The 16,475-nt window shown below is 40.7% G+C and overlaps 1 protein-coding gene across 1 annotated transcript in view; it reads left to right on the top strand.

Annotated features, from left to right (window-relative positions):
• Positions 1 to 15,946, top strand: part of plod2 (procollagen-lysine, 2-oxoglutarate 5-dioxygenase 2) — a 28,217-nt gene extending 12,271 nt beyond the window's left edge. Inside the window, exons 4-20 of the mRNA XM_028432906.1 lie at positions 1,536 to 1,699; positions 4,168 to 4,280; positions 4,356 to 4,419; positions 4,665 to 4,762; positions 5,897 to 5,998; positions 7,726 to 7,851; positions 7,945 to 8,066; positions 9,189 to 9,293; positions 10,156 to 10,281; positions 10,781 to 10,922; positions 11,522 to 11,584; positions 12,652 to 12,765; positions 12,999 to 13,064; positions 13,242 to 13,346; positions 14,522 to 14,668; positions 14,888 to 15,013; positions 15,143 to 15,946. Of these exons, the coding sequence (XP_028288707.1) occupies positions 1,536 to 1,699; positions 4,168 to 4,280; positions 4,356 to 4,419; positions 4,665 to 4,762; positions 5,897 to 5,998; positions 7,726 to 7,851; positions 7,945 to 8,066; positions 9,189 to 9,293; positions 10,156 to 10,281; positions 10,781 to 10,922; positions 11,522 to 11,584; positions 12,652 to 12,765; positions 12,999 to 13,064; positions 13,242 to 13,346; positions 14,522 to 14,668; positions 14,888 to 15,013; positions 15,143 to 15,298 (1,939 nt within the window). The 3' untranslated portion in view covers positions 15,299 to 15,946. The remainder of the gene's footprint in view (positions 1 to 1,535; positions 1,700 to 4,167; positions 4,281 to 4,355; positions 4,420 to 4,664; positions 4,763 to 5,896; positions 5,999 to 7,725; positions 7,852 to 7,944; positions 8,067 to 9,188; positions 9,294 to 10,155; positions 10,282 to 10,780; positions 10,923 to 11,521; positions 11,585 to 12,651; positions 12,766 to 12,998; positions 13,065 to 13,241; positions 13,347 to 14,521; positions 14,669 to 14,887; positions 15,014 to 15,142) is intronic.
• Positions 15,947 to 16,475: the final 529 nt, after the last annotated feature.

The following is a 16,475-nucleotide window of genomic DNA, read 5'->3' as shown; positions in this document are numbered from 1 at the left end:
ATGAATTAAAGATTAAAGCTAATTTTCACAATCACAGACTGTAATAATTGCTTTGAAAGCCATATGTACAGAGTGAGAGGGGTTTCTGCATATTTATGCAGCACTAAAAAACCCCTCCATTTATTCCTGCAAAGGCATTATTACAGAGCATTGCCAAATATACGAGGCGAGTAATTCTCACATGCAGGTAGCTGAATTATGAGTTTTCAAGGCCAATGGAAAGTTTCACTGAGCTAATGTGAGTGGTTTAGAATAATAAGAGCCTTGGAAGCCATATTTCCCTAAATAGAGCAGATGATGATGATACTTACTGCACTATGTCACATGAATAATGTTGGCCATAATTGCTGTGCAACGTTAAAACAGGTAAATGGAATGTATTATTTTTTCTTTTAAAAGGAAGTGATTGTAGTATAATAAACTGATTCTGCACTTGAGAAGATTATGAGGGACTCAAATGGATTTTAAACATCTATAATCCTGCTGGACCACCTCGTGTGTTTCGACAGTTTCAGCCTCATGCAGTCACAGCCTTACATTTGGTCTTATCTTAAATATACTCGCTCAACAATAAGTAAAACTGACAGTCATGCACTTTTGAATAGGATTTTATCACATATATAACTTCACAATAGAAAATTGACCTCATCAGACAGGTTTTGTAATGCCAGGGTGATATTAAAATATATGGTGGTATCCAATTTTTAATTCACAATCCAGGTAAAAACACCTTTCTGCTCACAGCTACTTTAAGATTTTTAGATTTATTTGCTCCTGTTTGGTGGGAGTGACTCAGGTTGATGGTGAAAGCTCCACAGAGCAGTATGCAAATACATATAATTTATCACATTACATCAGTAATCAGTAGTCCTGTTATACAATGCTACATACAATAGTGGCAAACATAAGAGAATATACAGCAGGACATGACTTCATTTTTTTTTTACTGCAGTAATAACTATGATTGATGGTGTAACAAGGAGTAGAGGGTGCTTGTATGAACATGTGTATGCCAGATGTGGACAGGCTTCTTCACCTACACTAAACTTCCCCTCCTCTGTTGTCTTTTACTTTTCCTGCCATCTCATATAAAGCAGTATACGCTATATATAGTGCATTTTTTTGGTGGATTGGTCAATTTTAGACTTGAGTCTACACACAGACTGAAAGCTACATCTAGAGTTTTACAGTCAATGGCTGTGTGGTGTCACCAAATGAATCAGCTCTTTTACCATTATGACTTTACACCTCAAAGTTATAAAATCACCAAGAATATAAGTTTCCACATACTAAAATATCTGCCCTTTAAAGCCCATCATAATGAGGCATTTGTGTCTTAATGTCTGGTAAAGCAGAACTTTCTTGCAAAGGCCTTACACTACTACCCCAGAGCTTGCCCATACAAATGCTCACTGATAAAGAATGTCTAAGTATGTTTACATTTTGATACTTATCATAGGCGAGTTGGAACGTAGGTTGTGTCTTCTCCTTAAGGCTTCTTGATAATGATTGATTGTATTGTCCTCCCCTTTTAGCTATGATCTTATCTTTGCTGGCGGACCAGAAGAGATTCTCAGGAAATTCCAGCAAGCCAATCACAAGGTGCTTTTCGCTGCAGAGGGACTAATATGGCCAGATAAACGACTAGCTGACAAATACCCCTCAATCCGCAGCGGCAAGCGCTACCTCAACTCTGGAGGTGAGTTCCAAAATGTGACACTGCTGGAACTGTTGTGTTCATGTTGTGTTTGGACTTTGCAAATGACCTGCAAAGAAGTAGTAGAAAGTGTCACAGTTCACATATTGATGCCTGTTGGTTAAGCTGAAGTTGACACTGGTTAAAGTTGTGTCTCACACACTTGTCTGCATGGGCTGCACTTAAGCATGTACTGTGCTGCCTATGCTTAGCAAACTTGGCTTTCTGTGTGTGCAGGGCAGGTTTGTGCAAACTGTATAACTGGTATAACTCTTAAACAAGAATCATTTCGAATTCTTCACAAATCTCCGTGCTGTGGACAGTAAAGCAAAAATCTTGCAGGCTGTTAGTCTTGGCATGCAAACTAACCGCTAAACTTTCCCTTAGACACATTCTAGGCGGGGCCTTTTGTGTTTCTGTGCAGGGACGTGAGGTGTAATGGCCCGCAAAAAATTACTGGTGTACGTAGAAGACAAATATGTAGCCTGTAAAGTCTGCATCAGTTACAGTAACCGCGAATTGACTCCAGAATAGAACTCAGTCCCAATTTAGTGTGATGGTTTCCTGAGTCAGACAAGACCATGTAAATCAGATGACAATTTCATACAACGCTTAACACCAAAATGTGCTAAAACTGTACAAATTGTATTTATTCTATGGACCTTTGCTGGGGTAGAGAAGTGACCCTGGTTTTAACCCAGCCAGCTCCCACTCAGGAGTTTATACATTCCACCATCAGCTGTCAAACTCTGAAGACTAGCAGGCTTTGTTGGAATTCAGTGGGCTGGGCGGCAGTGGACCCTCAGTGTTATTAGTATAAGGAGAGGTGGAGGAGCTATAAGGAATGGCAACAGACGGGTGTTAGTTTTAAAACATAAAACCACTGGATTTTTTATTATTATCTCTCGCTTTAAATGGAAGTATATTTTCCCTGTAAGCCGGCTCCGTGAGGAATTTCCTTTCAGCAGTGTACAGGAGAAACCCATTCATGTGTATTAATGGCATGCTTTTTTTAGTAGGCAGAGCCAAGATATGTACGTTACATGGGTAGAAGTTTCTATGCATGTGACATCATGTAAAGATACTGAACAAGAGGTAAAACGTATGTGCAGAGCAAAGAAACAGTATATTCTCATTCATAACCTGAATGGCACGGCCAGCTGCTACCCAGTCGTTCCTCAGGACACAGAATTGCTGCTTTCCTTGTGGTCATCAGCTTGGTTTGACCTCCCATATTGGAGTCTAGCAGTCTCAGACTGATCAGAGACCGTTTTTAGCATTCATTGTCACAGACATGACATGTGGATTTGTCATGGGCCCCTGAATGTGCCACGGTTTGTATAAAATTGTAGGCTTTGTTTGTGTTCCTACGGCTACCGCCCAAGTGACCAGTGGGGAACGTTTTACAGCATGTGGACACACACTACTGTGTCACACAGAGAGTACAGTGTCGTCAGGCATGGAATCAAGATAAAGAAGGGTTGTGTTTGTGTGTGGCTGTGTGTGTGTTTATTTTAGCAGAGTAACAGAAAGGTCACTCACTAACCAAGCTAATAATGGTTGAAAATGAAGGTCTGAAATCAGTGGGGGGTCTAGCAGTAAAAGCTGAAAGAGTTTCAAATATTTTTTCAGGGTCCCAAAGTGTTTTATGTGATAGGTCCTGCACTGTCAAACACCTAGAAGCTGTTTTGTCAGCATCCCTGACACTGGTGATGACTCATCTTGCACTAAGGGGTTTATACAAATTTCAATGTCCCTCCCTAATATTCTCACTCTTCAATTGTCTGAGTGAGAATATTTTAGTGTGTGATTTTTTTCCTAAAGTTTGGATCAAAAGGGAAATTCCCAGACTTTTCCCATAATCTGCTATACATCTATACTATGATTCCTTTTAGGTTTTTTCCTATTCTTGCCAACCAGATTATGTCATGTCTATCCATCACCTTGTTTACAGTGTCTGAGGCTTTTTTTTTTTTGGATGAAGAGATGCAAAACACCGCACACCAGTAACTCAGGCAAACCCTGCAATTTGTTTCTGTGGTCAGTGTCCTTGAGCAACTGAGTAGGAGAAAGAAGGACACGGAGGAAACTGGAGAAGTGATTGCCATGAGAATGTACATTTAGAGTGCGTGAGATACTTGCACACAGTCCCAGAGGCTCAGCTAGCAGGGAGATGGTCATAACATATTGTTTACAGCTTTCTCACTGCCCAGTATTGCACACTCTTTCTGTCTACAGACTGTGGGAAGATAAAGTCCCTGCCCACTTCTTGTTTATTTAGGATAAAGGCCAAAAATCACACTTTGTGTAAAACGTTCAGGCTGCCTCAAGTCTGAAGTCTTTAGACCATGGAGCCAGCAGATACAGTATAATTGTCACCAACAGTCTACCACTTGTGCATGGCCTTGTAAACGTCTCTCACCCTATACTTTACTGCTGTATATGTGTTTCACACTGTGTATTACTTGCAGGTATAATTGGCTATGCCTCGTACGTAAACAGAATTGTTTCACAGTGGAATCTCCATGACAATGATGACGATCAGCTCTTCTACACTAAAATATATCTGGATCCATTACAGCGAGTAAGTATCACACAATCTGCCAACATTTAATCTAAATAGCAGGTCTCAGATCATCAATCTATCCTCGTCTTACAGGAAACTCTCAACATGACTTTGGATCACAAGTGCCAGATTTTCCAGAACCTGAATGGAGCTGTTGGTGAGAAATTTAGAAAACCCGGAATCCATCATTTTCTGCTAATCTGTATACTTTAAACTCAGTGTATAAGTAAAACAATGAATTAAACATCATCTGCTGTAACTTCAACCAATACTGTATGTTTGTGCTGCCTCAGCCTGCTGTGAAATATCTTCTGTAACAATCCTCTGCAGCTTTTGCTCCTGGGGTAACTCATTTTTCTTAACTGGGCTGGAAATGTCTTGTGTTCCCTTTTCTTTTGGCAGACGAAGTGCTTCTCAAGTTTGGAACAGACCGCGTTAGAGTCAGAAACACTGCATACGACTCTCTGCCAGTGGTTGTCCATGGCAACGGAAACACTAAAGTAAGAAATCCCGCACACGGGCACACCTAACGATGTCGGCCCAACATTAAGTTAATTATCCTCCCCTGCAGGACGCTCGGGTTGGGTTGATTTATCGAACTCTTCTTTCTCATTTGCACATGCCTTTTATCTAATGATCATTCAGCACAAAGATTCGATTTCAGTGTATAAATTCCAAAACCTACATACTCACATACTTGTGATACTTGCCAGTTACCCCAACCATAAAGCCAGCAGCTCATTATTCAGTGGAGGAGAGAGGTCTGGCCAGAAGAAAGTCACAATGCTTCTGACCATATGTTCTCTATTTGCTCTTTGCCATAACTCTCTGCGCATCGCTGCGGGGGGGCTCACAACATCCAAAAGTAGAATATCAGTATGACAGTGCTATCATCCTGTTAAGTTTTCTTTGGGTCTTTAACTCTTCACAAGTCTCGTTCCACCGCCTGCTGCCTGGCTGGTCTTCCTTGGTAATGAACCAAACCCAACATATTATTGAGTCATACTTCCCAAAGGCCTCAACAGCTGGGAGAAAATCCCTTAATGGTAGATCACAGGATCCATGTCCCACCAGTGGTTTCTACTGTCGGAGCTGCCTTGTTGGGTGTCTAACCATTAGTTTATTATTTTCCAGCTATGAAGCCAAGTCCAGTCTGATGACAAAGTACATGATCCAGTGTTCATGTCTGCAACATCATATTGGTAAACAGTAGCACCTAGGAAATTACATTTCCCACTAAATGTTTGACATAATTTCACAGCCAGTGGTGGTTGTGACTCAAATGTTAAAATATGAGGAGGAAGGATTCATATGCTATACTCTTTTAGTGGAAAAGACATTTATAACCCTGAGGTCTGAACTTCAAGTGAGTCATGTCCCATTCCAAAAATAAAACTGACTATCCCCTTTATTCCAAACACTTATTTCCAAACACTAATTTCTTATTTGACTTGTGTAAAAAAGAAACAAGTATGGCTGGAGTCTGGAGGAAGAGCCAAAAGCTTGTCCCCTTTCCCTTTGCACATGGCTAATAATCAGAAATAAAAAGATGTAAAGCCTTGATCAGCCTGATACTTCTGATTACAGTCCTACCAACATGAGTTATTCACCTGCTCCGAATTCTTTTTTTACAGATGTACTTGAACTACTTGGCCAACTATGTTCCCAACGCGTGGAACTATGAACATGGGTGCAGCCACTGCGATGATGATGTTGTGGACTTGTCTCAGCTGAAAGTAAGAACTTCAGATTAAGTCATTTCCCCTCTATTTGTCATTATTTTTAAATAGCTGCAGTGGAAAGCTTCACTTTCTGTGGACATAGGAAAGAATGAAACACAGTCTTTTAGCATGAATTATTCATCTATCAGTGACTGTCTAGACAGCAAGGGTTGAACCTAGCTCGTCCTATTTCAAAGATAAGCAAGACTTGAGTGCACCGTCTGTCCAACAATAACAGGTTCTGTGCCCGTCAGTCCTTTTGGACCCTTTAAAAAGAGCATATGTGCCAGGGGAACCACTTGGAGAAGAGGAAGCTCTGCATGGCTGTGGTGCAGGATATGGTTTCTGAGGTTTTAAAAAGGGCTTATTTAAAGGGGTGTCACTGTCGACCAGGCTGGCTTTTAGTGGGCTCCTCAGTATGGGTTTTATCCACAATAGTAAGTTATAGTGGTTACACTGAAAATTTGTCACAGAGTTCAGCCAAGGCTGGCAATGTATAGACAGCAATGGCAGGGACTAGGAAACGTCTCTGGCTGTGTGGTTGCATCTGTCAAGAAGGTTACCATATGTTATACTCTGTCTTTGGGCAGACCAAGCCAGCATAAGATCTCTGTTAATCCAAACAATATTTTGTTAAAGACCTGACAAACAGAACAATATCCATCACAAACTGTAATATTGGGACACAAATTCCTATAGACTTCCTGTAATCCTGTAGGCTCCATAAATAAATGGGCTTTGCTTTACTTTAACTGGAGCTGATTCAGGATAAACTCAGCTACATGAAAGGCATCTCTGTAGAAGCTGCTCTCGCTGACCTTTCAAAATGAATGCAGAAAAGACTGCTTCTCAATAATGGGCGAGTTAGTGGAGGCATTTCATTCCACTGTGCCACTCTGTGTGACAGAGACGTCTGGAAGACCAGTTCATGTGGAAACACTGGTCATACTGTGTCCAGGCCTTTCTTGTGGCATAAACCCAGTTCACAGGCAGGCCTGCGGGGCTCTTTGTGTATTTTGGTTTGGTCATTTAAATGCTTCTAAATGCACTGTGTGACACCAACAAACTGCCAGCAAGACCTCATCATTGCTTATTGTAGTTTGTCTAAATAAAAGTAGAGGTGTTACTTCTCTCTGCCATAGCAAATGCTTTAATTGTGCTATTCACATGTCTTTCACTCTCCTGCCTGCCTACTGTCTTGCTGTAACAATTTAAGCCCACGTTGGTTTGATGAATGCGTTCCCTTTCTTGTGCCTAAGACGCAGCCACTGCGGAACTCGCAAATTAGATGGTTCTGCTCGGATCCCTTTTCATCCCTGGCCCAGACCTTTGCTGTGAACTGGTCAGGAGGATCCCAAGTCCAGACTGAGCTGTGTGGGCTTGGGCAGAGTGTCATGGGAAAGTCTTTCCTCTGGTCTTCTCTCTGTCTCTTGCCTTATTTGTTGTTTTTTCTTCTTTGCCCAAACTGTCTAAACGAATCATTTTGTGCATGAATTTCCAATACACAGAACCCTTTAATTGTAAAATCACTTTCAACCATGTAGCAAAAAAAAGCAGAGAATAAGAACCAGGATTGCATCAGTTAAGTGACATCAAGCAAAGGCATGTGTCGCAACTCCAGTGTTTGCTTATGTAAGATGTGAAATGTCAAATGATCAAGATGATTGATGTTAAACAATGTTGTATTGCCAGGACCAGCTGTTTGAAATAGTCCTGATTTGTCTCTCCTCTAATATAAACAGGAGTATCCAAATGTGTTGGTCGGTGTATTCATTGAGCAGCCAACTCCATTTCTGCCTGAATTCCTCCACCGGCTGCTGACTCTGGATTACCCCAAAGATAAACTCAGAGTTTTTGTCCACAACAACGTGAGTGTGTGCAGCTGCTGCTTCTAGTAGGTCCTCACATGCCTTTTTCTAAGTCCTCTCTAATCCATTAATATTGGCTTCTTTCCCGCTCAGGAGGTTTACCATGAGAAGCACATCCAGAAGTTCTGGGAAGAGAACCGGAATGTGTTCAGCAGTTTCAAGGTTGTGGGACCAGAAGAAATTTTGAGCCAAGGAGAAGCCAGGAATATGGGCATGTAAGTGTGCCTTATGAATATTTTAGTAAGAGTGCATTTGAAAAATAAAGTTTAAAGCAAATGTTGGGGCTGGATTTACCTTAAACTATCTCTAACCATCTAAATCATTAAAGTCTTGTTACCTGGGTAGTGTTTATACAGCACAGTCCCAGGATAATGTGTGTTGGACCAGAGAGCCAGATGTGACATTTTAACAACAAAAGCTCAGAAAACACCCATTTTACACAGTGACCCATTAACACTTGGCTTTTGTCTGTAATGGGAAATGCTACATCCGGCGTTCATTTCAGGGTCAAATAACTCTGAAGTACTAACTGGTATTCACTGTTTCCAGCTCCAGTCAACAGTGATATAAACAAATCAGAGACTTTCAGCCCTCGTAGCTACAAATTTCATCTGTCTCTTGTTTATTCAGAATTGGCTAAATTAAAACATATTACAAAGTAAGCACCATGACAGTCACTGTCCTCCATGCTGCTTCCAGCTGTTTGCTTATTTTAGTTACAGATGCCACCAGATTCAACAAGCTAATAGAAAAAGCCACAAAATATATTATATTGTAGAGCCGTTATTTTAAATATATTTATCACACATTTTGATTTGAGACTGACTTTACAGTAGATTTCATCTACTCGTAATTTTGCTCTCCTAGGTTCTGATCATGTGTCCTCCATTGGATGGACTATAGAGAAGTACTGATATGATCTACTACATATCATGCCACAGGTGTAAACTCTCCCTCCAATACAGCTCTACCTCTCATTACTCAGAGCTGAGAAAGAGTCTGTTGTCACAGTCATATTTCAGTCTGTGTGGCCCCATCACAAACTCCCATCAGAAGCACAGCATACTTAAAGACACTGGGTCAGCACGGTCCTCTAATGAAAAAGTCTAAGGTTTATTAGCAGTCTCTAATTTTCACGGGAGGTTTAAAGATACTTCAGCGAGAGCCTGACTCTGCAATCTTCTACTTACACATGTTATACTTACAAGCTGATAAATTTGAACTTGTGACAGTGATTACTTTCAAGTATATCATTGACTTTAATCAGCTCTGGATTAAAAATCTATTTAATCTGCCATGTCTGTGTGTGTGTGTGTGTGTGTGTGTGATTTCATTAGGGATCTTTGCCGAAAGGATGTCACATGCGACTACTACTTCAGCATAGATTCAGACGTCATGCTCACCAACAGACAGACGGTGAAGCTACTCATCGAGCAAAACAGGTAATCGCACAGTAACTGGCAATGAAACCACGCTGGAGCCTGCCCAACACACCTCCTTGGTAGTTGTTGTTGTGATCGTTGAACCATTGCATTTACCCCTCAAGTGGCAAGACCGCAGAAACATTACAGCTGGGTGAATTAAAGTTTAAAAATACGCTGCTCTGGCTTCCTGTTTTTGCCTGGCCAGATGGAAACTGTGAAAGAGTCTATTGCTCTAACCCCGAAATGCCACTTTGCATTATACAAAAACAAACATGCAATCCCTTCTGCAGCTCATCATTGTGAAGAAACCTTCCCATAAACTAGATGTCATTGTGGCTGTGGAATGGTATTGTGATCTGTTGGAGGCATGCGAAGCAGAGGCCTTTGGAGGATATTTAAAGACAGCATGAGAATTCTCTGCTGGCACGGGACAAAAAGTTAAATCTGTCTTCACCAAGAAAATTCACCATTAGCTCATTCTTGTGCATCCATTTGCATCCATACCAACCAACATGATAATTTATGGTTTTATTGTTTTGCATTTTCTCCCATTTTTTTAAATCAGTTTAAAAAATCAGTTTCTTTGTGGTTTTTTAAGCTTAAACATATACAGCAGTGGAAAATAATCGATGTCATTATATTTTATGCAAATAAATTCAGCCCAGCATAATACACTGGTCTGGTTTGCATTACACATTTCTATGATACTGTTGCTAACATGGCAGTGATTATATATTTCCAGCTGCTGGCTGATCTCTGAGATGCTGCTTGCATTGGGTTTGCAGAACATTAGGTGGTTGGCTGTCTGTGAGATTTCACTGAGTTTTATATGTTCTGACAGAATTACCATCTTCACATTCTGTCTTCTGCTTCTCTACAGAAAAATAATTGGCCCCCTTGTCACTCGTCATGGCAAGCTGTGGTCCAACTTCTGGGGAGCCCTGAGTCTGGACGGTTATTATGCTCGCTCTGAGGATTATATTGACATTGTGCAGAGAAAACGCATGTAAGTCACAAGAGCAGTAAGGGTTCATATGGCCTAGGCTTTGCATTTTTATGGTACACACACCTGCATGTGAGATCTGTTCATAAAGCTTCATTCCACTGTGTTGAAACAGCTCTCATCCATGTTTAGCTATATATTTTGCATATGAATAAGACACGTAGGAACAAGTATTAAAGCTACGATGTAGTATCAGAGCCCTGTGATGTGAAAAATATTACAGTTCTCCGCTTCTCTCTGTATTCAAAAATAAGCTCAAATGGAATCTAGAAGGTGTAAACTAGCAAACACCAAGATTTTATCACCCACAAAATTTGGCCAGACAAAAGATTTTAAATGAGTTCTATATCTGACATGCTTACAGTACTTCTCCAACCCAACAACTCCCTCAGCATTGATGGAATGAATGATAAAATGTAGAAAAAAAGCATTTCAAGAATGCTAATTTTGTCGGTTATAGCAAAATTAAGCGCTTCCTTTCTCCATGTCTTGTTGTTTCTAGGGGTGTGTGGAACATTCCTTACATGGCACATGTTTACCTTGTCAAGGGCAGTGTCTTGAGGAATGAACTGAAAGAAAGGAACTACTTTGTTCTGGAGAAACTGGACCCAGATATGGCTTTATGTAGAAATGCCAGAGAAATGGTAAGAAGAGATGGTTTTTATCTTTAACGATTCAGGATAGTAAATGTAGGCTATTACTGTCTGTAACAGTACTTAGTGAAAGGTTCAGCACAGCTAGTATAAAAATACAGTGAATCTTACCCTGGACTAAAGTCAACAGCTCAATGGAAACCAAAAACCGGCAAGTATAAGTGTTTTAAATGTCTTTGTCATCAAGGCATGACTCTCCTCTGTTTGCAGTTATTCTACAGTGCATAGAGGCTCTCTGCTCCACTTGTATCCCATCATCCTTTCTTTTGCCCTCACTGTTTTATGTGTTTTTCTTTTCACTTGTGTCACCTGTGCTCAGTGCTAAATAGCTACCATGACTAATCCAAACACTTTTGGATTGCTTAGCCCTTCTTTACCCCTCCCAGCATGCATTCCTCCCCTGTAACCCCACAAAAACATCAGCTTCAGAGGGAATCTTGCTACTTTTTCATGCAGGCTCATTTCCTCTCCTCATGAGTTCTTACATATGTGACATATATATTTATATTTTTCACCTGTCACCCTGTGTCTTATTTTGAAAGAAATCATTTATGTTATCCTGTTTACATGATGCTTCTCCTTTATTTTAGACCAGTCACAGGGAAAAAGACTCCCCCTCTCCGGAATCATTCCATATGCTCAGGCCCCCAAAGGTTTACAATTGTTTTGATTATTTATGCTTTCTGAAACATCCATTTCCAACGGGTTAGCACTCAGAAGCCAATCTGGTCCATGTCATAGGCAGACTTTCTCACATTATAAAGAGTTACCAGAGGTAAATTTGCAATTTGCATTTAGTTGGTTGTAAATAGAAGTATGACATGAATACAGATTGGACAGTTCTCATAATAACTATCGAGTTGCTGCCTATGTCCTTGTATTAGAAACTATGACTGGCAGCTCTTTGGAAATTGATGTTGACCTTTGTGTTTGTGATGAGTTTGGGTCTAAAGACAGATTTATCTCAGTTAGAGAAAGAAAGACCTCTTTTCTGTCCTATTTTTATAATCGCTTCCAAGAGGAGATGATGGAGGAGAAAAAAAAAGGTCAGAGTCAGTTCACATGCAAGTCCCCTGTCCTGATGCTTTACCCCCTGAACAGCCAAACCTCACAGCCAACACATGTAACAACCAGCTGCTCCTTCTAAACACACCGACTGATCTCAGACTAGGCTCCAAAAAACATGTTTTTTTTCACGTACATCTGGTCTACATTGTAACTATCACATGGTGATTTGGTGCATTGGAAACTACAAAATTGCAAAACGGTTTTTTAATCATTGTGGTCATATGATAAGCCTAGTCTGATAGTGAGTCCAAGTGCACCCCTACACAGTGCCCTCCCTCTCCTCCCCATGCTTTATAGTAGAGGGAATATCATTCCTGGATTTGCTTAAATCCAGGCTTCCCAGCACCCCCTTTGTTCATGTGATCCCACTCCTCTCTCCTCACCAACCGCAACTTGTCCCACCAACAACACTCCTGCAGCCCTCCTCCCCCACCCCACCCCACCCCATAAATAATCTTAGATTATTTATCTGGCATCTGTGTTCGTTCTATACCAATAACTTTATTCTGATTTTTTGGTGCAAATGAAGCTTTTTCAGTAGTTTGCCATAAGTAAGAGTCAGTGAGTGTTCACAACATGTTCACCTGCATGCACATTATTCTTTGTGCCTCTCAAACTTTAATGAAATTGACTGAACTTTTCTGTGCTTCAGGGTGTCTTCATGTACATAACCAACCGTCATGAGTTTGGGAGACTCATTTCCACAGCAAATTATAACACTTCTCATTACAACAACGACTTGTGGCAGATATTTGAAAACCCAGTGGTAAGTTACCCTCTAAAAGTAAGTGGCCATGATGGAATGATAACAGATGTGGGATGCTTTTAGAAAAAAATGATGCGATAATGTTTGACTCTGATAAGGCCTTGAGATGTACTACACACTATTTGGAAAGCTGGGCTCTGCCCTGTAGGAGAGGGGATTAGCTCAGTGAGGTATGCAGGTCAGCACACTGTCCAAAAACATAGTCGCTAATCTGAAATTCTTTCTACTTGCAGGACTGGAAGGAGAAGTACATCCATCAAAACTACACCCGAATTTTCACCGAGAACTTTTTGGAGGAGGTGTGTATAATGTATGCTGTATGTTTAACATAGAGGCAGACAGTGAAAAAGAATGACAGAAATCCCAACATCTGGTTTTACTATTTGTAGGTATTACATTACAGTCACTACAGCTCCAGGTGAGGGTGTGATTCAAGTGTATTCTCAGTAGACTCTTTGTGTGTGTGTGTATTGCAGCCTTGTCCAGATGTGTTCTGGTTCCCAGTCTTCTCAGAGAAGGCTTGTGATGAACTAGTCGAGGAGATGGAGCACTACGGTTCATGGTCTGGAGGCAAACATGAGGTCAGTACTGTTAGGTCTCAGGTTCCCTGAACACAGAGCACAGTCATCACACTGCAGGCACAGGGCTGGACTTATTTCCTCTGCGGTAATGTTCACACATCTTTGTGAGGGGCAGGAGTGTGTGAAGAATAATATTATGGCTGTGAATGGTTATTATTTTCCTTTTTACTATTTGTAATTCACCAATAAATTTCCATCTGTGAAATGAAATAGGAACAAATATCGGAGATGCAGCCAGATCTGCAAGGTAATCACTGAATAAGTGTATCAATGAGGTCATCCAGAGCCTTATATTACCCTAATCAATGTGCTATTATTCACACACTCAGGCTCCATAGTCAAACCTACTTTATTACATCTATGGCCGCAGTCAGGCCCCTAGCCCCATAGTGCGTTACACAAGCAATGCTACCATGCACGTTTATCAGTAATTATTTTTACCTGCGACTGTATGTTAACTCTACATGTCCACCTGCAGGCAATATTTTATAGCATCTTTGAAATTCACCGTGTTCATGAAGTAAAATATAAATCATCTTTCAGCTCCAACTAAAATAAACCCACTAAGTCTGTACCACCCTTTAGTAGGCACCTCTTTTTATCCTCCCAAATGGCACTGAAGGAGCTCCTACAGTAGAGATGTGGGAAAACGTGGCAGTGTGGCTACAATAAAAACCACCCTGTTATTCTTACAGTCAGCATTGGCCCAGTGGCAACATACAGCCATTGTCCATGCGTCTCCATGTTTTTTTTTCTTGCACTTTCTTGTGGTAAACTTTGTTTTCATTCCTATTCCTGTTTAAGTATACACAGTACATAAATATTTTATGACATCTTCTCCAGGTCCGCCGTTAAAATACATCAAAATAAGGGTTATGAAATTGGATTTACTTTTATGGTGTCTAATTAATGTGGCCTGTTTTATGTCATTTAAAATTGGTTAGTTAATGTGCCTAAAAGTTTGTCTGGCAGACTGAATGTGTGGAGATGCACTCACTTGCTCTGTTTGGGAAAAGACTGAGCTGGATGGATCATTACAGACAACAGTACAGCCTGCGGTTTTAACAACACACACACATCATCATCATCACTGTGGTCACACACGGATGGTGGGTCATTTGTTCCATCATTAATCACACTGCTCCCTGCCTTCTTTTCTCTCTATTTTTTCTCAGGACAAGCGGATTGCTGGAGGCTATGAGACCGTGCCGACAGACGACATTCATATGAAGCAAATTGGGTTCGATAAAGAGTGGTTACACTTCATCCGAGAGTTCGTATCACCCGTCACTTTAAAGGTTTTCGCTGGCTATTACACAAAGGTTAGTGTGACGTCGTGGAGAAATAGTGAGCCCCCACCTCTATCTGCCACACAGCTGAAACAGTGGAAAAAGTCCACAGGGCGTGTTTTTACTTGCGTTCGTCAAGCTTTGATGAAATGTCGGCTTTACAAGCAGATGACAGATTCCCACTGGATGATCGTTTGAAAGATGCACACCGACTGTAAGCTAACATGATGCATTTCTGTCCCTTCATGGCAGGGTTACGCTGTAATGAATTTTGTTGTAAAATACACACCTGCGAGGCAAGCATACCTGAAGCCCCACCATGACTCCTCCACCTTCACCATCAACATCGCCCTGAATAACAAAGACAAAGACTTCCAGGTAAGGCACCGACTCCAACGTGACCGCTGAACCTTCCCACTTAGATCGTCCTCCTCCTCCTCATAAGTCTGGACCAAAACTAAAAATTCACTCTCTACAACCACCCTATGTTCTCCTCTCTATTTGCAGGGTGGAGGCTGCCGTTTCCATAGGTATAACTGCTCCATAGAATCACCAAGAAAAGGCTGGAGTTTCATGCATCCAGGACGACTCACTCATCTGCACGAAGGCCTACCAACCACCAATGGCACGCGCTACATAGCAGTGTCTTTCATCGACCCTTGATCTGATCATACTGTAGTTATGATGGTGCTCTACTTTTTTTCAGATGTTTTTTTGGTGGGTTTGTCATTACACCAGATTTGTTTGCAGATGCATTTTTTTTATTTAAAGCAATTGCTTTAAAAGAATTGCATTTAGAGAATCTCTGTCAAACAGAGTGAAAAGTGAAGTGATGAAAAGTAATGAACACATTAGATACACAAGTGTATACACAATTTGCAGTGTACGCCATCAACGTTTGGATTCCAAACCAACATCTTCCTAGGAATTATTGGTACTGTAGGTTGTCATGTTTTTCACAGTTAGCGTGATAACCGCCATTTATACTCACTGGCAGCTTTGTTAGCACCATGCGAGTCTGCACATGGCCACTGTGTGTCTGATAGTGTTTCAGGTTTTTACTTCAAAAATTACTACTGGTGGTTGACACTCCAAGTCCAAATCTGTTTTTTTTTTTGTTTTTTTTTTTTGCACACGAGGAAAAGACGGCAACAGAATTCAATATGAATTCTGTTTTTTAGAAGTTAAGTATTCTGTTTACTTGAAAGGTTTGACCTTTTTTCATTATTGGAAAACAGCACCATTCATTTGCTTCATTGAAAATATGAAATATATTGTAACTTTTTTCTGTCAGGTGCAAATGACAGAATTTTGAAACTCTGCAAATAAAATTGTTTAACTTATTGTCGAAAGTTAATAAAAATCTTTTTCTGTTTCAGTATTCTGATTATTATCTGCCCCATGAAGAATCTGTTGTAGGACTTCCGCATTCCAGGGTTGTGTGTGGATCTCAGAGACCTAACAGTAACCTGTTTCCTCAAAACAATGACCTTTACATATTTTATAATAGTCTAATAGTACAGCTTGCATTATTCATCATAACAACTACATTCAGACACCCATCAATTCAACAGCTAGACATGGAGTCCTCTCTGTGGAATCTTTTGGCGAAAGCAAAACACCGTCTGGATGTGATCTACACTGCTGATAGACTTCCATTGTGTTATCACTGTATCAGTTCACTTTCCAAGTCTGTCACATCACATGCAGAATCAATCAGGTGTGATCTGGGCTGAAGTACTGCTCCAGTGAGTGTTTGGGGTGTGGTGGGATGATGTACATCAGTGCATATGTAGTTCAGTTTACCTTGGGGGCTGAGTGTAAACATGTACTTGTAACC

Source organism: Parambassis ranga, chromosome 20 (assembly GCF_900634625.1).
Source record: "Parambassis ranga chromosome 20, fParRan2.1, whole genome shotgun sequence".
Taxonomy (NCBI): Eukaryota; Metazoa; Chordata; class Actinopteri; family Ambassidae; genus Parambassis; species Parambassis ranga.
Note: the sequence above shows the minus strand (reverse complement) of the source record. Positions and strands in the feature narration are given on the sequence as shown.